General features: G+C 29.4%; 1 protein-coding gene across 3 annotated transcripts in view; it reads left to right on the top strand.

Moving 5' to 3' along the window:
• LOC135958284 (apyrase) overlaps positions 1-22,640 on the top strand; it is a 28,898-nt gene extending 6,258 nt beyond the window's left edge. The window contains exons 2-8 of one of the 3 annotated variants that reach the window (XM_065509184.1): positions 768-993; positions 8,291-8,488; positions 8,558-8,963; positions 21,007-21,164; positions 21,581-21,677; positions 22,059-22,410; positions 22,485-22,640. In XM_065509184.1, coding sequence (XP_065365256.1) covers positions 768-993; positions 8,291-8,488; positions 8,558-8,963; positions 21,007-21,164; positions 21,581-21,677; positions 22,059-22,410; positions 22,485-22,581 — 1,534 coding nt within the window. In that variant the 3' untranslated portion in view covers positions 22,582-22,640. Of the gene's footprint in view, positions 1-767; positions 994-8,290; positions 8,489-8,557; positions 8,964-13,443; positions 13,602-13,661; positions 13,759-13,868; positions 14,227-14,290; positions 14,430-16,582; positions 16,741-16,801; positions 16,899-16,973; positions 17,332-17,503; positions 17,644-21,006; positions 21,165-21,580; positions 21,678-22,058; positions 22,411-22,484 lie in introns of those variants that run through there. The other 2 variants (XM_065509182.1, XM_065509183.1) reach the window with 2 other exon arrangements.
• Positions 22,641-22,945: the final 305 nt, after the last annotated feature.

Here is a 22,945-nt window from a genome sequence, read left to right as displayed (position 1 = left end):
TGCCGCAGTATGTTTGAAATGTATCAATTTCCCCCTGTTAAAGGGAAAACACGTTAAGTAAGTAGTTCTGTGTTCATCTAACTCTCTTGTCAAAGTTGTTGGATATTGTGATTATTGTTGGAAAATAAATTAAGAAATCTATCTTTGTTTTAAATATTTAAGCGCCAGTTGTTTCGAATTAAAAAGTCTAACAACTGTACATATGTATTCAAATAGTAAGTTTTCTTATTCACATGTTGTACTAAAGTTTCAAAGATTAATTTGAGGTATAAACATACTATTAACAAACTATCATTTACAATTCATTATCTGTAAATAAAATCACATTGAATAGTCAAATAATTAGCAATTGAATACACACAATCGAAAGTACATATTGCCATTGAAGATGTCAATTAAATAAGTATTTTAATGGATAATTTGTTTCGACTATTATTTCATTACTGAAAAGAAATTCTATTATTAAACACTTAAGTATATTTCAAATATAAATCAATTTAAAATTGGTAGCATGTGATAAGTATGAACTTATTTTTGATAATGAAAATAACTACGGACAATTATTTATTGTTTATAATTTTAAGCGTAATTCTTCTTAAATACAAATATACTTTTAAACAATAATCTAATCTTATTTCAAATACCAGAATTTTGCTACAGATAACATAGTATTTATATAGTATGTATAACTCTAGTATTTATGTTAATATTATTGTGCTCGAATTGGCAAAGATACTAATAAATTATACATTTGACTGTTTTCGTAGATTTGAAGCAACCGATACTACGGGCGGTACATGTGATGATGGTGAAGTTTGTATAGGCGGTTACGCTCGCACTGTTCATACAGTTAAGCGTTTGCTGGAAGAGCAAAAGGATACGAATGCAGTCTTCTTTAATGCTGGTGATAGTTTCCAAGGTACTTTGTGGTACAATATTGGACGCTGGAATGTCACCAGTCAGTTTTTGAATTTGTTGCCAGCTGACGCAATGGTATGTACCTCATTAGTTGAATTAAAAACTGTAATATCTTATAATATTCAACTGGAGTTCAAAAATTATTTGATTACGGATCCACCAATGACATTTTCTTTTGTCTTTTTTTCTATTGCCATATTACTGAAACCAGCTGATTCATATCTGTATAATTTGTGCTTCATGTATCTAACAATAAGTATTTAAATCTTATAACTAAATATTTTTGGTCTCATTTGAGAGTCAGATTTCTTAAAGATTGATTTCATCGAAACTTATTGATTTCATCAAAATATTTACCCCATGAATTTTAATTGCATATAAACAGTTTTTCTTGCATCTGGATTATAATGCTAAGCAAATATTCTAGGCATCACGACTTATTACCCCAATGGGTCCTGTTTTATTTGATACAATTTCTAAAATGGTTTTGGATGACATGAACAATTAACTTAAATATAAAAAACTAATCCCAGAAAATATCGATAGAGTGGCAATGTACATATCCCCCAACTAGGGTTTTTATCCCGGGAATTCCCGGTAAAATTTTTCACTACTCGATTTCCGGAATTTTTAGTCGGGAATCCCGGGAATTAAAAACTAAAGAAACTACAAAGAAAACAAGTTACAAAGCTATTTTTTGTGAAAAGTGTTTTGTACAATTTTTATTTGGGGTTTTTCGAATGATAATGAATGATTCATCGCTATCTATAAGACGTCAGAGTATATACATATTTATATGCTTTATGGGGTCGCAAAATAAAATTGTGGAAATATGTACACTTAACGGTCATGGTATAACAAAGGATTAATTATTAATTCCATTTTTGTGATCAAAATAAATTGTCTCTCTTAACGATTTAATTCAATGTATTGAATTCATTCCTTAGTGAATTTATTCATTTGAGAATTCATTATTTATAGAATTAATTTCTTATTAAATCATTATAAATTTCTTCAAATCTATAACAAAATGTATTAAATGATTTTTTAAATTTTTCTTCAATTCAAATCGATTACAAAAATGATTAAAGCAAAATAAACCTGAATGAAGAAAAAATGTAAACTCAATTTGTAGTACATTTGAATTAACAAAAATTTAATCATTCAAAGATTGAAAAAATTCTGTTATTCAAAATTCTGATGTTCAAAATAATTCAATTTAAAAAAAAATTTTTGAATGAAGATAAATAATTGGATGTTTGGAATGGACTTATGCACTATAGGTTAAATGACTACTTTTTCTGTGCTAAATTAATAACGACTACAAAATCATGGTATTCAAACCAAAACCTTAAAGAATTTCATAAGTAAGAATAATTCTATTAAAAAAATGGAATTTAACCCCTAACGACCAAAAATTAACCCTTCTGCAATCATTAATGCAAACTTAATACATTAATTTATTTTAATTATACTAAAACTTTTAGTAATTGCTTAAATCTAATTCATTTTGTAAATTTAAATCAAAAAGGTCCTCTTAACTTTCATTAATTTCATCGTCTTGGTGGCTATAGTGAATTACTTCACGTGGTAGTATGGAACTTTTCCGCTTTTGAAAGCGCCTATATAAAAATGATGTGGAAATTAATGGATCTGAGATACAGCTTAATATTAATTCGAAGCTTAAAAAATCAGTCTTCTCCGCTTCCATTACAGCGTCTTTTATATTCGTGAGTGATTTTCGGAAATGGGTTATATGGGAGCTATGACCAATTATGGGCCGGTCGTCATGAAATTAGGTCGTTGATTAATTTATTTATGAGAGTTGAATTTTATGTGTATACCAACAACTTTAAGAGATTTGTGCACGTTAAAGTGATTTTCGGAAGCGGGAGCTATGACTAATTAAGGACCGATCATCATAAAATTAGGAAACATGAATTCCGTATATATAAAACTTATTTGGAGCAAAATTTGTGTAGATACCTATATAAATTAAACATTTATGACCGATAAAGTCCAATTACGGGAGGACATTTGTATGGGGGCTAGGTGAAATAATGGACCGATTTCAGCCAGTTTCAATATGTATCATATTAAGGCGGGTCTTAGACTAATATTCTTGGACATTACCACTATGGTGGTGTAGGATATAAAAAATGCATTGTTTGCGTTATATGAATCTCCACTTCATCTGAAAATATGTTAACATCAATTTTGTCCACTACATGTTTGAAAAAGGCATAAAATTTTTATTTTTTTGAATTTTCGTTAAGCCAAATTTTAAACAATAACCTAAAAAATATAGTATTATTCGAAAACGGCTAAAAATGGCTATTGAATGAAAATTAAAATTGGTTTATAACATTTCAATATATTCATTTCCGATTGCATTTAATCTGCCGAACTTTGCCCAAATTTTAAAAGCTTCCACGAAGTTACATTTTGAAAACAGTCGCAGCACTTTTAAGGTTATGTTAAAAAAGTGGCTTTATTTCAAGCAAGTTAAACAATTATATCACATTTTTTAACAAAAAACCTTACTTACTTACATAATTTATTGTTCCCCATTTTCAATTTCTCTTTGTAACTCGCGAAATTATTTAAACATGCTATTGAAAGATTGAAAGCAATACAGGCTTTTCAACAAAATTTATTAAGTGATTACAATGCAATGTCTTTGACTGCATGTTGTCAAACGGAATTTACCAAAAACAAAAAGCTGACTTAGTTAATTTGGAGTATTGGTTACAAAATGGCATTAAAAAAAGTGCAATATTTGCATTTGAAAAATTGGACTTTAGCACAGTTTTGGTAACCATTTAACCTATAGTGTTATGGAATGAAAGGCTGACAGTTTTTAATTACGGATTAAAATTTTAATGAATTAAGCTCAAATTTAATTAATTAATACGAAGCTGTTGTTGTTGTTGTAGCAGCAGTGATTGCTGAGTTGACAGCCCTTGGTCGAGTGAACTCGGGTCATTCCGGTGCGTAGAACCGGCTGTCGTGGGAAATACGAAGCTGTGATATATAATGATTATAACACTATGTTTTTATATGAAATTTGGCTATAATATTCCTAATTTACAGTATCATTATATATTTCGGGAATAGCCGGGTACCCGGGAATGTAAAAAAAAAATTACCGATTCCCGGGAATCAAAAAAGGTCGGGAAATTAAAAACCCTACCCCCAACTTAAATCAAAACTATAAGGTTGTATAAAAACACTTAAAAGGCTGTAGGAACACAGTAAGATTCAATCAATTAATAAGTATATATTAGGGTATTCAATCGATTAACCGTTAATCGGTTAACTGTTCGAATAATTTAAAATTGCCGATTTTCAAATAACAAATAAACCGATTAATTTGTGTCGATTAACCGATTAACCGAAATTCCTTTTTCTTGCACTTTAAAATATATTTTTGTATTTATTTTTCCATTTCAATTCAAATACAAATTTCAAATTAAAATTATATATTTTTTCTAACATCCAAGAAAAATGTTTAGTGATAATAACAACTGACATATGGGCAATTCCATATCATCGTACGTGACATTTGTACGCCTATAGAGTGGAATAGATTTTGCATAAATAAGAGTATCTGAAAACTAATTCGGTCTTTATGTTCCATTCAGAGGGTACTATATTTTAAAATAATTAAAAGTTCTGTCGAAACATTGTTGTCCAAAATATCGTGCGAAATAAGGGTATATCGTACGTGACATAAAACGGAAGTCAATTTGAGATACATGTAGAAATATGCGAAAATGTACATGTATTTGAAACTTTTTTTGCATTTATATGTACAGAACTTAACGAAACTATCAAAAGTATTCAATATCTAAAACAAAAGGACACCAATGGTATAACGATAGATTTTATATGCTTAGATAAAACTAAAAAAAAACTGAAATATTGGATATTCTTTATCATGCTTTCGATTTCTGCAACATCTACAATCAGCGAGAGTTTTTTCCAAATTAAGTTTTATAAAATCTAAAGAAAAAATCGTTTAAAAGAAAAAAAATAAATTATATTCTTTTTTTAAAAGATTATTTCAGAAGATCTCACTTAAATCCTAAAAAAAACCCAAATGTGTATACAAAAAGGATCTCAAATAACATATTTGCTATTATTTTTTGGTTCAATTATGTTATGTTTTGTTTGTTTTTTATGTTTTTGTACACAAAATTCGTGGTTGTATTTTTAATATAAAATTAAAATAGACATTATTCGGTTAATCGAATAATTTTAAATTAACCGATTATTAACCGAATAAATCTAAACCCCGATTAATTATTTGCTCGGTTAACCGATTAAAACAGAAACCCGATTAATTGAATACCCTAGTATATATAGACGCAATGCCGCATTCGGATTACTCACTATGGCGAGCCACGAAAAATCTTAAAAGACATGTTATATTGAAGCATTCATTGCGAAACCCAAGTGGAAGTTTTTTTTTTTTTTCATCATTTATTTATTGTATCTTCATTATTTAATGAACTATCAATATCTAATATTATTATTTAATTAGTCCAGCCAGTGCCGGACGAAAAATTTTGTGTTCATGGTTGTTTTGGTTAAATTGGCATTCTTTCTTCTAGATTAGGTCTGCTGTGTCCCTCCTTCTTAATCGAGTGTGGCCACGGTTATCTAATATGTTGCGGGCCAGCGGGTTTGGGTGAACTTCAAGTTTTTTTAAATATTTTTGTACGTTTTTCGAGATTTCAGTTTTTACAATGGGCACGTTTAGATCTTTGTGTATATTCGCGTTTTTGATATACCAGGGGGCATCTGTGATCATTCTTAGAAACTTGTTTTGGCATCTTTGGATCTTTTCTACATTTGACGCTGAGGCCGTGCCCCATAACTGTATGCCATAACACCATATCGGTTTTATGATCATGTTATAAAGTAGAAGTTTACAATCTAAACTAAGCGTGGAGTTTCTGCCAATAAGCCAATTAATTTGAATTGATTTCAATTTCATTTGAGTCAACTTTGCATCTATATGACTTTTCCATGTAAGGCGACGATCGAGATGTATTCCGAGGTATTTCACTTCCGATTGTTGAATTATTGTTTGGTTATTGATATAAATAGGGGGGCATGATTCTCTACGCAATGTAAATGTAATGTGTGTACATTTTTGCTCGTTGACTTTAATTTTCCATTGCTTTAACCATTTTTCTAATTCAAATATGTGGTTTTGTAAGTAACGAGACGCTTCTTGAGGGTTTTCATGAATGCTTAGAATAGAAGTATCATCAGCAAATGTTGATGTATGAGTGCGATTGTTAGTTGGCATATCAGACGAATACATAAAATATAAAAAAGGTCCCAGGATACTGCCTTGGGGGACTCCAGCTTCAATGGGTTGTGCAGTACTTAAAAAGTTTCCCTCTTTAACCTTAAATGTTCGACCAGTTAAATAGCTTTCCAACAGCCTATGTGTGTTTGCCGGTAAATTTTGACTCAATTTGTATATTAATCCAGCATGCCATACCTTATCAAACGCTTGAGAGATGTCGATGAAGAGTGCAGAACAGTATTTCTTTTCTTCAAACGCTTTTCTCACCATATTTACAAGTCTATGGGTTTGTTCGATAGTACTGTGTTTTCTTCTAAATCCAAATTGATGGTTCGGAATACAATTGTTTTCAGTTAACATCGGGTACAACTTGTTCATAAGTATCTTCTCAAATAGCTTTGATATATTAGACAATAGGCTGATGGGTCTGTATGATTCTACTTTTGAGTGATCTTTTCCCGGCTTGGGTATCATGGTAACCAGTGAAACCTTCCATTCTGGAGGATAATATTCAAGTCGTAATATAGCATTAAAAATAAAAATAATTATTTTTATTGCTATCCGGGGTAGCTCCATAAGCATCTTGTTGCTGATCTTGTCCATACCAGGCGCTTTCTTGGGATTTAAATCAGCAATAGCATTTTCGATCTCTCGAATCTCAAAACGTAGGGGTACGGCTGCTCCAAAATAGGGTGCAACAGGTGGCAACTCAATTGCTTCGTTTGATGTGTTCGGTGTAAATACTTTTTTTAAATGATTAACAAACAGATTCCCTTTTTCAGTATCATTTCTTGCCCAACCACCACTTGAATTTCGCAAGGGGGACTTACATATAACGGGTCTTTTAAGATTTTTTGTTGCTCGCCATAATGAGTAATCCGATTGCGGGGTTGCGTCCAGGCTTCCTAAATATTTATTCAATGATTCCATTTTTCGAAATTCCAAGAGCTTTTTAAGTCTTTTTATACAATCTTTAAGCTTCGATTTTAGTTGGGGGATCTGTGCAATTGCCACTCTCTTCGAAATCTTCTTTTTTCATTTAAGAGCCGTTCGACATCTGCAGAATTAATTCTATTATATCTGAATTGTCGGGGGGTTTGGGTAGCATGTTGAGCAGCCAGTCTGAGATTTTTATCGAAATTGATAAGAGAATGATCGATGTTTTCTGGTGTTCTTAGCGGTATGTTTTCCGAGCAATGTGTACTGAGGTATTTTTTATATTTGAGCCAATTTATTCTTGTGCCTGCCATCGCTAAATTACCAGTCGGGGATACAATTTCTAGGGGGCTCAATAAAGTAATAATAGTGGGTGAGTGGTCTGAAGATAGTTCCAGTGAGGATTTGAATCATTTCTCTAGGGATATTTTTCATAACGCTAAAATCAATAACATCCGGTATTTTTCGTGGGTCAGTAGGCCAGTAAGTAGGTTGGCCGCTCGAAAGCACATGCAAACCCATTTTAGAAATTGAGTCGAACAAAATGGAAGTGGGGCAAGTGGAAGTGGGGAAAGAAATGATACGTAAAAGGAATCTATTTGTTAATCATTTGAAAAATGTATTTACCCCGAACATATCAAATGAAACAATTGAGTTGCCACCTATTGTATCCCATTTTTACGTTTTAAGATTCGATAGATAGAGCTTCCCGGATAGCAATTAAAAGAAATAATTTTATCACACTAAAGTAGATTCATATAGAACCATTATCTAATATATCAAAGCTATGTAAGAAGATCCTCATGAACAAGTTGTACTCGATCAAATTTTGGATTGATCCTCACAAAAGTTAGTAGAAAGATTTAGGTTCATATATAACTTGTTTATGACCAATTTCATCACAATATTAATTATTATAAGACAATTATCATGTTCAAGTCATTTTCTGAAGGGGACCTTGTCCAAATTGCCAATTTTGAATACCAAACAAACCATATTAACATAACTAAATATTTCTTCATCCGATTGATTTTCTTTGCATGACTATTTCATGTTGGAAGTTATCAGTTACGAGGTACATATAAAAATATATATTTTTCATTTGAATTACAGACATTGGGTAATCACGAATTTGATCATGGGGTAGAAGGTGTTGTACCCTTTTTGGAGGCACTTAACACAACTATGCTCGTTGCTAATATGGATTCAACAAATGAACCCGAAATGAGCGGAAAATATCAAAAATCTATGATAATTGAAAGAAGTAATCGTAAAATTGGAGTTATTGGTGTAATTTTGGAAACAACTTATGTAAGATTTCTTGCCCAAAAGGAACATGTGTAAATATGTCTGTATTAAATAATATTAATTATATTACAGGATTTAGCCAATACTGGTAATTTGATATTTCGCAATGAAAGCGAAACTATTGTAGAGGAGGCGGAAAAACTAAAGTCCCAAGGTGCCAATATTATTATTGTCATCTCCCATTGTGGCTATGCAGTTGATAAAGAGATAGCCGAACATGCTGGTTCTGAAATTGATGTGATTGTTGGTTCTCACTCACATACGTTCCTCTATACAGGAGATAATCCTCCAGGACCTGATACCCCTGGAGGAGATTATCCAACACAAGTTACTCATGCCACCGGACATCGTGTGTTAATTGTACAAGCTGGTGCTTATGCCAAATATGTTGGCAATTTAACGGTTTACTTTGATGATGAAGGCAATGTTGTCGATTTTGAAGGTGCTCCCATTTATATGGATAATAGTGTACCAGAAGGTAAGTAAAAAATTTTAAAATTTATGTAGATAATTTAGTAGGTAAATAATACTTTTATTATATCAAAAATATTACTAACTATATTGTGATTTACTACAATCTTTATGATTTATATGCATTCATGAATATTATATGTATGTTCATTGCTCTTAGGAAATGTGCAAAAATAGAAGGCGTTATTGTATCCATAACTTCTTTATTTCTTCATAAAAATTTTTGTAATTTGGTATTTGTATTAAGAGATAACATAACCGATCGATCGATAAATATTTCGATGTTCAAATGCAGGATTTGGCCAAAAAAGCATGGACTTTTTAAAATTTTAAAAAAATTTGCATGTAAGTGGCTGAAATTTAATAAAGAATAAAATATGTGATGGAAAAAAATTGGTCATTAAAATTTCGGATTACATATACAGGGTTTGGCCAAACAATCATGGACGTTTTAAAAGTATCGAAAAAATTAGGTTATTCATATGAATGCCTGAAATTTAGTCCAAAAATTAAGAATAACATAAGTGAATGAAAAAATGTTCGTATAAATTTCGGAATACATATACAGGGATTGGCCAAACAATCATGGACGCTTTGAAATTATTGGAAAAATTAGTTTATTCATGTAAATGCCTGAAATTTGGTGTACATTTAAGATCAACACACTTGATACATCGCAAAAATTATTAGAAATTACATACCAAATGGCCAAATAAACATTAACGTTATAAAAGTATCGAAAAAAGTATGTAATTTTTGTAAATGGCTTCAATTAGGTTTATAATTAAAAATAATATAAATTATTCATTGAAAAAATCAGCATAGACGTAAATAACTCTCAAACCTACATAATTTTTGAAATTGGCCAAACAAATACAAAAAAAATGTGTAAAATATGAAGGTTCTGGTTATTGGAATTGTAAATAATTGCAGCTGAAATTTATAGTACTTACTCTTGATACTTTACAGTATTAGATGTAATTTACACTTAACCTCTAATAGCCCCTTTTAATTTATTCTGGCCTTTCAAACTTTTTTTAATTTAGTTTCTATAGATTTAAAACTAGTTCCTAATCACTTCACTTTTATATAAAAAGAACACGCAAAACTACGTGGAATGGTTAACTGCTAACTGTTTTATAAAAACATGTGCTAATTTGCAAAAAAAAAACTTTAAAGAAAAAAGCACAGGCTACTTACTTCGATTCAAAAGTAAAAAAATCACATTTTTCTAATATTAAAATGACAAGAAAAACCCACTATAAATAACCATATAGTTACTTTATAGCCATATTAATAATGATACTGTATATTCTGAAGTGTTAAGAAGAATTTACCATCAAAATTTTATAAAAATTAAACAAAAAAAAATTTGGCCGGAATTTACCACCGTGCACTGTTATAAATCGAAATATTGAAGAAAATATGCGAAAAACATTGGTACAAGGACTCATATCTCCCATATATTCTGATATATATTTTTTCCAAACTTGTTTTTTAAATTTTTTGGAAAAAATTGTTTTTCGAATTGATATTTAATTTTTTTTTCTTTAATTTAAATTTTTATTTTTTTTTTTAAATTTGAAAAAAAAAATTTTTGTTTTCTCATTTTTTTTTGAGAGAAAAAAAAATTCGGGTTAAAAAATATTTTTTCCGATTTTGACCCATTGTAGATCCAACTTACTATGGCCTTATATACGTCGTTGCAAAGGTCTTTGAAATATCTATCATTAGATATCCATATTGTCTATATTAATGTCTTAAGGTAGGGTCACACATGGCAAATATTTGACGAAAAAGACGTAACCGCTAAATAAAATATATTTTAATTCTTCTATTTATTGTCAAAAACTCCTTTTCCTTAAGACAATTCAAAACAAATATATAGTTTTATTTGATGCTGTTTGATCTTACAAAACACTTGCAAGAGCAAACACGTCAAACAAATGTGTGCTATAAAAAGTGGTTACGCTTTTTTGAGTAAATATTTGCCATGTGTAACCGTACCTTTAGTAATCCAGATATATGTCAAAAATAGGTCAAAAATCGATGTTGTCCTGGTTTTTCCTCATATTTCAGCCATTTGTGGACCGATTTTGCTGATTTTAAATAGGAAACTTCTCGAAAGCATGCCTGACAAAATTATTGAAGATTTGGATCCCGAAGATATCGGGGTCTTCAGAAAATTGATTTCAACAGACAGGCAGACGGACATGGCTTAATCGACTCCGCTATCTATAAGGATACAGAATATACATATATACTTTATAGGGTCGGAAAATTATATTGTGGAAATTACAAACGGAATGACAAACTTATATATACCCTTCTCACGAAGGTGAAGGGCATAGGGTACAACCAAAGTATATTTATACAAGTACATGCAAGTGATCAGCTGTTCATTTTTTGTTCCTTTGTAAATACTTGTGAGATTGTCAAATTTTTTTACTTTTTTGTTTTTCTTTCTATGTTTATTTATAATTTTTAATTTTTTTGTATTTGAAAATATTAATCAAAAAAAAATAATTTTGAAAAATTTCTATAATAAAAGCAAGAATAATAAATTAAAAATATGTTTTTATCCATTATGCAAAAAAAATATACCAGTGGCAGTGAGGACGTATTCTATGTGCGAAAAGACCCGATTAAATGGGCAACGTGAGTGAAATTTGTGGAAAAATTGTCAACAGTTTTTGACAATCTCACAAGTTTTTACACAAACAAAATGAATGTTGTTTCTTTTATTGTTGATTTGTTGTAGAGTTGCATGTACTTGTATAAATATACTTTGGGTACAACTAGAGGCGCAACTGAGAGTAAGCTGAGAGTAACAATAATTACTCTCTTCACACGTACTTGTGATATGTGAATTCAACATACTTGTGAGAGAAATTAACACATCAAAATACTTGAAATTTTACCTTTGATTTTCCGACTAAATACAGACCGAACCACTTTTATACACTTCTATACACTATTTTATATTTTTTTTAACAATTTTCAGCACACTTTTATGTCCGAAACACATTAATTTTGCTCAAATGAAAAAAGTAATTTTTTATAAATTTTTGACACTTAATTTTATTTGTGGTAGAATTTAATTTATAGAACAGAGTTTCAATTTTTGGTATTGAAAATAGAAGAAAATTTAAATAAATTAAAATTTAAACATTTGTATAGAACTCTGTGTGTCTGGTGAAAATTAAAAAGGCACCAATACAACATCAAAACTATGTACTAATACATTCTCACGACTTAGGTTTTTGACAACAGACTTAGTTTTTTTCCCTCTCAGTAACGCTTCTATGGATATATTATTCTATGGTGAAGGGTATAATTATATATTTATGAATTCCTAATTTTTTTTTTTGTTTAAATATGCAGTATTTGTGAAATATCGGAGACAATTTTACTTTGACTTGCTCTTTCCGAGCAGTGGATTGACACTGGACTCACGGCTTGTTATTGGATGTGATTTTTGAAGCAATTGTTTTTTATTAAATTAAAATATTGTAAAACCAATAAATAAAAATCATAGGAACATTGTTATTACACAGGCAACAAAATCGATAAATTTTTGAAGGCTTTTTAAACCACTGCACAATTTTGATGTATTGTGGTTCCAGTAGTACAAAAATGGTAAAATTTTTAAATTCTATGGATAGATTTTTTTAAAATTTTTTTTTTCTAGAATTGTGAATTTTTTTAAATGTTTCTCCACATAACTCGTTTCTCCACATAACTCGTTAGCGTTAACGGTTAGTCCGATATTATTGAAGTAAACTTAAAAAGTTCAAATTTAGATAGCCTTTAATCCGGTTTTTATCGGCTCAGTAGTTTTGAAGTTATAATAACAAATTGAAGCAAAAAATATATTTTTTACGTGAAAATAGCAAAAATCGAAAACGGCAGAACTTGTTCAGGTTTATTACTTTGTCGCAAAGCAGCCTATAATAGCAACAAAATGAGATATCGAAGATAAAAATCTATTGATTCTTTTCGAATTTATTCACAATTAGGTGAATTCGCTCATTTTCACAAAATTTTACTTTTTTGTTTGATATACATAAAATTGAGTAGTTAATGTTCTTCTTTCGATTGAATGTTGAAAACATTTTCCCCGTGCTATTTACAAATTTTAAAAAATTTCACCATTTTTATACTTATTTGTAACCATGATGCATCAAATCTATATAGTGGTTAGTGAAGCCTTTTTTTGCTGTAGGCCTGTGTAATTTATTTAATCTCATTTGTTGCCAAAATGCGTGCTTAAATATCGACTTATGAAAAGTTAAAAACCTTTAAGAAGTGAAAAAAATATAAAGAAAATACTCATTACAAAGTAATGAACTTTAATTGTAGATAACAAATTCAAATTTTGCAATTAAATCATTTAGTGAGTTCTACAAATGTTTCAATTACATAAGTATTTATTTAAATAAAATTTTGATTTTCGTATATTAGTTAAAAATCTGTTTTGCTTTTAGATCTGGAAGTAGTTGATGCCTTGCAACCTTGGAAAATAGAAATTGATGCTAAAGGCAAAGTTATAGTGGGAGAAACATTAGTTGATCTGGTGAAATCGCCTTGTAGCAAAGAAGAGTGCAATTTAGGAAATTATTTCAGTGATGCAATGGTTCATGCAGTAAGAAAATATTATTACCTATACAACTGTTTTTATTATTTTAATTTTCTACATTTATAGTATTTGCAATTGGCACCATATGAGGATAAAGCTTGGTCTCAAGTACCCATTGGCTTAGTTAATACTGGTGCTTTAAGGGTTCCCCTTTATCGTGGAAGTAAGTGTTTATGTTATTATTGAATTCTCTAATTGAGAATCAATCCTTACCTAAACATGATTACTTTTTTATTTCAAAATTATTAACATTTAATGTTTCTTTTTTTTTAGATCTCACCTATTCTCATATTGTTGCCATGTCACCGTTTGAAAACATTTTGACTGCCTTCGATTTGCCTGGTGAACGTTTGTTGGAAGCTTTAGAATTTGGCGCTAGTAAAATTGATTATGCCAATGGAGTTAACAGCTCCTATATATTCCTGCAAGTATCGGGTTTAAAAATAACCTATGACTTTAAAAGGCCCATGTTTGATCGTGTTGTCGACCTGAAAGTACGCTGTGGCAATTGTTCATATCCACGTTATGAACCATTCAATATAACCTCAACATATCGTGTAGTGGCTCCGAATTTCTTACAAGATGGTGGTGACGGTTACTACATGCTCCATGATTATGGTACTAATGTACAGTAAGTTAAATTATGCAGTTGTTTTTAAAATAATATCCAATTAATTTGTGTTTCCTTTTTAAAGACCTTATGTAACCGATTTGGATGCCCTACTGATGTATACTGAGAATATTACTCCAATTATTACTGGCGTTGAGGGTCGGATTAAAGTCCTTAAATAACAACTTGTGTGCTATTTAAACCAAACTTACAATAATTTTGTACTTAATTATAAATAAAAAATTGTTTTTTATTTAAAAAAAATAAAATAATTAAATTTATATTTAATGGATATTCGACTGATGATCTCTACAATAATTCATCGTCCGTCAAGGGAGCTAAAACTGGCGATGTATTTATAAGATTATAAAGCTCGCAAGCAAACTGGCTAAATATAATTTTTGAATATAGTTACACCCAGAGAAAAAACAACTTAAAATCAATAAAAACCATATTGAATCAATAAGACCCCTTTCACACTAGGCAATTTAGTTGCGCAAGTATCTTGTGTTTGTAGATGCCAGGGTGCTCTGGTTAGATAAATATATTAATCATCGAATTCAGTGTTACTTTGATATTTCGGTTGTTTCGTCAGAAAATTTGTATCATAGTTATTTTTAATGCCAACCGCCACGGTGCAAAGAGGGATGGCTTCATAAATTTTTATGCAAAAATTATAAGAAGTGGTCATAGAACATTGAAATTTGGGGTCGAAAATAGAGTTTTTTTCGTCTGTGCGGTGGTTAGTTAAACTAACCACTTCACTCCACAAAAAACTTTGGAATGGGGTGGTTTTTTCATGTTTTGATTTATTTATTTCTTACTTTTTATAATAAACTAACCTTGATTAAAGTAAAAATGCAATTGTTTTGATTTTAAACTTATACACAAAAAAGCGTGGCTGAAAGATTTAAAGTTACAGTCAGCCTTATCGTGTATGGCGTTATCGACAGTTTCTTAATATAGTATTCAAAAATTCCAGAGAATGAAAAAAGTCCGGGAAATTAGGATCCCTAATATATACATACCTTCGAAAAAACTGACACAATTGTTTGAAAATGTGAAAATTGACTCATCAATTCCAACCACAAATCCTGGTCTTCCAATTTTCAAATTGGTTTGATGAGACCCATATAAAACAGCTTCTCTACAGAAGTGGTTCCAATCTCACCTATCTGTATAACTAAAGGTAGGGTTATACATGACAAATATTTGACGAAAAAGACGTAACCACTAAATAAAATACATTTGAATTCTTTTATTTATTTTAAAAACTTATTTTACATAGAATGATTCAAAACCAAAAAATTAGTTTTATTTAATTTGATGCTGTTTGATCTTACAAAACACTTGTAAAAGTAAACACGTCAAACAAATTTGTGCTAAAAAAGTGGTTACGCCTTTTTAAGCAAATATTTGCCATTAATATCCTCACAAATGTTGGACAAATAATAATGCAACTGGTACACAGATAGATGTTATTTACAAATTTAAGTCTTGGAAGCCAAATTTATTTTATAGTTACAGCTCGAGGGGTTTTATTGTTTTTTTTTAATTTTTTTGGAATCATTTGAAACATCTATTAACATAGATAAAGGTATTGATATTTTTGTTTGCTTTATTTTTATTTATAAATACTTAATCTACGTTTCCGCATACACCGTAATCGGCACCGAAAACGAAATTCCATACATTTCAGAACTTTTTTTCGGTGCAAATGTATGGAATTTCGTTATCGGTGCCGACTACCGTGTATGCGGAAACGTAGCTTTACCCGATACATATGAAAATAAAAAGTTTTTAAGAGAGAACTATATTCGGCTGTGCCGAATCTTATATACCCTTTACCAAATTATACTTCAATATACAAATTTTAAATATTTTTAGGTAAACAAAATTAATTTTTTTTCCAAAGTTCTTTTTTTAATTTTTTGTAAATTTTTTTTTTCGAATTGTTTTTTTAAATTTTTTGTTTTTAATTAAAATTTTTTTTTTTTTTGAAAAAAAAATCGGGTTAAAATTTCCAACTTTGGGGACCGATTTTGATAATTTTAAATAGGAAACTTCTCGAAAGCCTGTCTGACAGAATTATTGAAGATTTGGATCCCGAAGATATCTGGGGTCTTCAGAATATTGATTTCAACAGACAGACAGACGGACATGGCTTAATCGACTCCGCTATCTATAAGGTTCCAGAATATATATACTTTATAGGGTCGGAAAATTATAATGTGGAAATTACAAACGCAATGACAAACTTATATATACCCTTCTCACGAAGGTTTGAAAATCTAATACAGTTTTTCTCTGGTCTATAAAAATGTATTATGAAAAATTTTAAAATTTTAGTATTTTTTGTTTGAAAATATTTTTATAGACTCAAAAATAATAGAATTTATACCTACATGGAAAAGTATAATAGAAACGGCTGGTAGTGTGAAAATCGGAGAAACAAAAGTGAATTTGGAACATACTGATTGTGAATACAAAGAATGTAATATTGGAAATTTTTATACCGATGCAATGTTAGACAAGGTAAATGAAATTACTTAATATATTTATGCTAATATTTACTTGTATATAATCAAAATTGCAGTTATTAAGTTTATCACCCTATAACAATGACAACTGGACAAATGTTTCCATAGCTTTAGTAGCTGCTGGAGAATTGCAATTAACACTACACCAAGGAGGTGATATACATAATTTGCAATATACATTAGTGATTTAAATCTATACAAATATCTTAAACTTTTTATTCCATTTAGTTGTAACTTATGGTCAAATATACAGTTTATGTCCCTTTGAAGCTCCCCTAGTGACATTTGACTTGGAAGGAATACATTTGAAAGCAGCTTTAGAGAAAAGCGTTTCGCGTATAAATTTTTCAAACAATTTAAATTCTACAAATACATTTTTACAAGTAGCGGGCCTTAAAGTGGTATACAATTTAAACAATCCAGTAAATCAAAGAGTTCTTAACGTAAAAGTTCGATGTGCTGACTGTAAAGTGCCTAGTTATGAGGATTTAAATATAAATAAGGTGTATCGAATTTCAACGACACGCTATGTAGCCGGTGGAGGTTATGGATTTTCCATATTCAAACAATATGGACAAAATCGACGGTAAGTTATAAGTTAAAACTAAATCATACATAGCCCCATTTTCGCAATGTCTAGTTATTTTTTAACTTTTATTTTAACAAAAAGTATGAATAGAAGTTAAGAAATAACCAGACATCGCGAAAAGTGGGCTTAAGAACACAATACATACTTAATAAATTCAAATTGTTTTTAGAGAATATTTCACCGATATGTCATCAATATTGGAATATGTAAATAAAACGTCACCTATTTACACTGGACTCGAAGGGCGCATACACATTTTAAATTCTGTATAAATAAAATATATTAATGGCTATAAGAAATTTGTATATGTACAATTAAATTTATTAAAGTTTTATAAAACAAAATAAATTTTGAGCGGAAATTTTGTGTTATAAATATTATACATACAATTTTATCAACTAAAAAAATTTTATTTAAATTCTGTTAAACTTTTGTGATAATTTTTTTTTTCAAAAATAATAATGTTAATAAATGTATGTTTATGTAGTGGATTATTAAAGAAATCGTAAATTTGAACGATTGATGCCTTATAATTGCAAAAACTATATCTTATATCTATCTACCTGTAAAAAAAAATATCTCATAGTAAATTTCATCTATTGAATACAACTAGTTCAACCTTACCTGAACATAGTATAGTTTTTACCTTTCACCTTCGTGAGAAGGGTATACATAAGTTTGTCATTCCGATTGTAATTTCTACATTTTTCATTTCCTACCTATAGCGGAGTCGATTAAGCGATGTCCGTCTGTCTGTCTGTTGAAATCTATTTTCTGAAGACCCCAGATATCTTCGGGATCCAAATCTTCAATAATTCTGTCAGGCATGCTTTCGAGAAGTTTGCTATTTAAAATCAGCAAAATCGGTCCACATATGGCTGAGATATGACAACCAAGACAACATCTATTTTTGACCTATATCTGGATTACTAAGTCATTAATATAGACAATTGGGGTATTCACACGGTCTACTATTTAGTCAAATTTCAATAATGTCCTAATATATTATAATAGTTTAAACAAATTTTTGTTGCGTTTCAAAGAAATAAGTTCTAAACTAATAACATTATTTGAGCTATGTTTATTGTTTTGTCATAAAATAATACTTTTTTTGTTTAAAACACAACAACAACTATTATAATATATTAGGACATTATGAAAACATGACTAATAGCAGACCATGTGAATATCCCAAATATGAATATCTAATGATAGATATTTCAAAGACCTTTGCAATGACGTATATAAAACCATAGTAAGTTGTACCTACAATGGTTCAAAATCGGAAAAATATGTTTTAACTCTATTTTTTTTCACCAAAAGTTTTTTTAAAAACAAAATTAAAACACTAAAAAAAAATTTAAAATTTCAAAAAACAATTTTTAACATTTAAAAAAACAATTCCAAAAATTTTTTTCTCCAAAAAATTAAATAACTGCAAAAAAAATAAATTTTGTTTACCTAAAAATATTCAAAATTTTTATTTTGAAGTATAATTTGGTGAAGGGTATTGTTTTTATTAATTTTGGCTGTACGATGTTTTGCTCGTCTACTATTACAACGTTTTATTTAAAACAAGTAAGAAAGTATAGCCGACATGCCTGATCATATAATACTCAACACAGAGTATATAAACAAAAGCAGTTTTCTTTTAAAATTTTAATAATGTTTTTTTCGAGGTTAAATATTCAAATCTATGCTCGTTAAAGTAATTTTCGGAAGTGGACCTTATATGGACTCATCGAAATGAAATTAAGACCCTTGATTTCTGTATATATGACATTAATTTTCTGTTGAATTTTATTTGGGAGGGGTTTTTGAATGACTGTGACTAATTATGGATCGATCGTCCATACATTACGTGGCATGATTTGTGTGTATTTTATTGGAATTCCAATATTTATAAGAGATTTTCGGAATTGGTCCTTATATGGAGCTATGGTCAGTTATGAATCTATCCACACAAAATTATTTGTGGGCGAGTATTTTTGAATACCTATATAAATCCGATAGTTATGATAATGTCCTATTATAACCGTTGAACGTTATAAACGAACTCCACTGTATCTAGCAAATTCGTAGTGTCGTTTTTATATATAGTCGTGGTATATTTATAATATGATATAGTTTCATTTTATTTTTAAAATCATTTTGGTAATATACGATCAATTACGCAAATTTTAGGAGGTATTGCGTTAGCGAAATCAAAAAAAATTTAGGTAAAACCTACTGTATAACCCTATACCATGACCGTTAAGTGTATTTCCACAATTTTTTTGCGACTCCATAAAGAATATAAATATTTATATTCTCTGACGTCTTATGGATAGCGAAGAAAGCGATGTCCGTATGTCTTTTTAAATTATTGTATCGTTCGAAAAACCCCAAATAAAAAGTGTAAAAAAAACTGTAAATTCTAAACCCTTAGTCCGATTTGAATGAAATTTCATACAAAGAGAAAGTATAGTAGAGTTTAAGTTTTGAATTTGGACATCGTGAGTCCACCAGGAGCGGGACCACGGATCCCCAAAATAGGACACCTCGGGTATGTTCAATTTTAAAAATGATACTATTTCTTCGTTTGTGTTTCGATTTCAAAAAAATTACATACATATATAGAATCTTCTCGTATATGTATATAAAATATAAACGTTAACGTTATCATATATCGCATGCATAAACCAAATATCTCACGATTTTTTTTAAAATTTGAGACGCGAGTTGACAATTTTGAGGGGCCATGCACTGGCTCCCATTAACCCTGAACTAATGTAAATCATTTCGAAACCACGAAACCAGCTCCAACCATGTGAAATTTTGTAACAATATTTCCAATAGTCCCCCAGATACAAAGGTGTCGAGACCTAACAGCGAAAATATCTTAACCAACAATAATTCGATTTCATAATCTGTTGAAATTTCATAGGTGTACCAAGTACTGTTACAATTTTATAGCAAAACTAATTATAGTTTTCTAGTTTTCTATTTATGACCAATGATGTTGACAATTTTAGTTTTTAAGATTCCAATCTTACGGGCTATTTATGGTCAATCATTTGTTACCAAATGTGTAAATAAAAATCAAAGTATTTTCATTTTTATTATTATTTACCCAACGTTTCGTTTGTTTGTTTCAAACTTCTTCAGGGGTTTTCTTTTATTGTTGAATTCTAGCGACAAAAACATATAAATATTTTATTATAAATCATTGAAAAACTTAAGATATCACAGTTCAACTTACGAAATTCTATTGTTTACATTGTCAATTAACTTATTATTTAAAAAACTGGACTTCACGACACAGAATTAATAAATAAATAAATAATCATTACAACACAAACATATACTATAAGTCAAACTTAATACTAATATCACAGAACTTCAACTGATTTTATAATTAAATATTGCAGCGGAATATTGCAGTTTTGTGTTATCCTTGTCCTCTTTCGTGTTCATTGTATTGTGTATTTTTTGTTGTATTCTTAAGCTTTCAAGAGTGTATCGTTTGTTCTCTTTTTGTTCTATAGTTTTATTGCACACACAAAAAAGCTTATCCTGTAAAGTTTGTTGTTATGCACTTAAGATATTTTCGCGGTTAGGTATCGATTTGTTTAAGTTTTAAGTATAACTATATTTGGTTAATGATTATTTTTTTTTTCTTTTTAAATTTAGATATTTCTGTTATCGAAGCTTTAAAGCCATGGCGTGAAGAAATTAATTATGTTGGAAATCGTGTGATAGGCCATAGTGCAGTATATTTACAACAAAAAGAATGCTCGAGGGGAGAATGTAATTTAGGAAACTTCGTTACGGATGCCATGTTATATGCGGTGAGTTCAGAACAAGATGTATTAATCAGGTGGCAGCGTAACTAACAACAATTACAACATACAAGAACAACAGTAACTTTTACCTTCTAAACTGTCAAAAAAAATTCACAAAATCAAACTTTTTAAAATGAAATAGTTTTTTTGGCACTTTAAAATATTTTACGCACATAAAGCCAGTGACAAAAACATCCTTTTTTAAATATAATATAATCTTTTTACTCTTATAACAAATTTAAAAAATGTTTGTAAACAAGTTTTTGACATTTCAGAAGGTAAACATGAGTAGAGAAAAAAACAGTTAGCTGGCGTTACGCTGCCACCTGGTTAAATATGCCTTGGTTCAGAAATATACATTTTACATATTTCAGATTACAAAGGCTTAGATATAATTGAACTTTTACAATTTATATTTTCAGTTTCTCGAAGAACAAAGCTACGCTAGTCCCAATTGGAGCAACATTACTATAGCATTTACGGCACAGAGCCATTTTCGTGTACCTTTAGAAGCAGGAAGTAAGTAACATTAGTAATGTTTTGCACTCGTCATATGAATACTCAAAATACCTTAATAAGTAAGTTAGGGTTGTCATTCGAATAATCGAGGAAAAAAATATTTTTATTCGAATGAATAAAATTTTTCAGTTTAAAATAAAAAAATACCCGATAAATAATTGTCGAATACTCGAATAAATTTATTTTGAAACAAACATTTTAAAAAATAGTTTATATTAAGAGAAATGCAATATATATTTTAGTAAATTAATCGAATAATCAAATGAATTTAAAAAAATTAAACTTGAATAAATGACGACCTTGAAATATATATAAAAATAACTAATATTTGTAAATATATCTGCAACAAAATATAAATTTTAAAAACTATTCTTCTTTTAGATCTGACTTACAATCACTTGATAACTATGTGTCCCTGGGAGAATGATATATTTGTTGTAACCTTAAATGGTTCCGTAATACGGCAATTATTAGAAGATTGTATTGCACCTTTAACTCCAGAAAGTAATTATTCTTATAGATTTCCCCAGGTATCCGGTTTAAAGATTGTTTACAACATTACAAATCTCATTGGCCAAAGAGTCCAAGAATTGTATGTGCGCTGTCAGGATTGTATGGTTCCCAAGTATGTTCAGTTAGAATCAGCTAAAGACTATAAAGTGGTTGTCATGGATTATTTGGCAAATGGTAAAGATGGCTTCAATTTAATTAAAGATAATGCCAAAGATTTCAGGTAATGCATTACTTTAAAGTTTAAATCATGAAAATATTTGTAAAATGTTTGTGATTTTTTTTTTTATTTTTTAGAAGAGGTCCTGGAGATTTGGATGCATTAATAAAATTAATGCAAATCCATGATCCGATTGTAGCCGGTATCGAAGGCCGTATACGAATTGTTCATTAATGTTTTGTAGAATCAGATGTATACAGTTGTACTTAAATATATACGTATACATACCATCTTTTTAGGTTACCAAAAGACATTTATATTAAAATTTTATTCTCTACATAATTCTATTAAATCTATTATTCTTTCTTTTATTTTCTAATAGATTAAAAACAATACAATGAATTTGTATTAGAGTTTAATAAACAAAAAAGTTGCATGAATTTTATTATGAATTCTGAATTTCGTAAACAAGTACTTATATATATAAAATTATATATCAGCCATTACCAAACTACTTCTAAATAATGGTATGAAGAAGTCATTGCGAAGTAGGTGTCCAGTAATTACTTGCCAGAGTAACAAATACAAGTAATTTTAC

This window comes from Calliphora vicina, chromosome 4 (assembly GCF_958450345.1).
Source record: "Calliphora vicina chromosome 4, idCalVici1.1, whole genome shotgun sequence".
Lineage (NCBI taxonomy): Eukaryota > Metazoa > Arthropoda > Insecta > Diptera > Calliphoridae > Calliphora > Calliphora vicina.
Note: the sequence above shows the minus strand (reverse complement) of the source record. Positions and strands in the feature narration are given on the sequence as shown.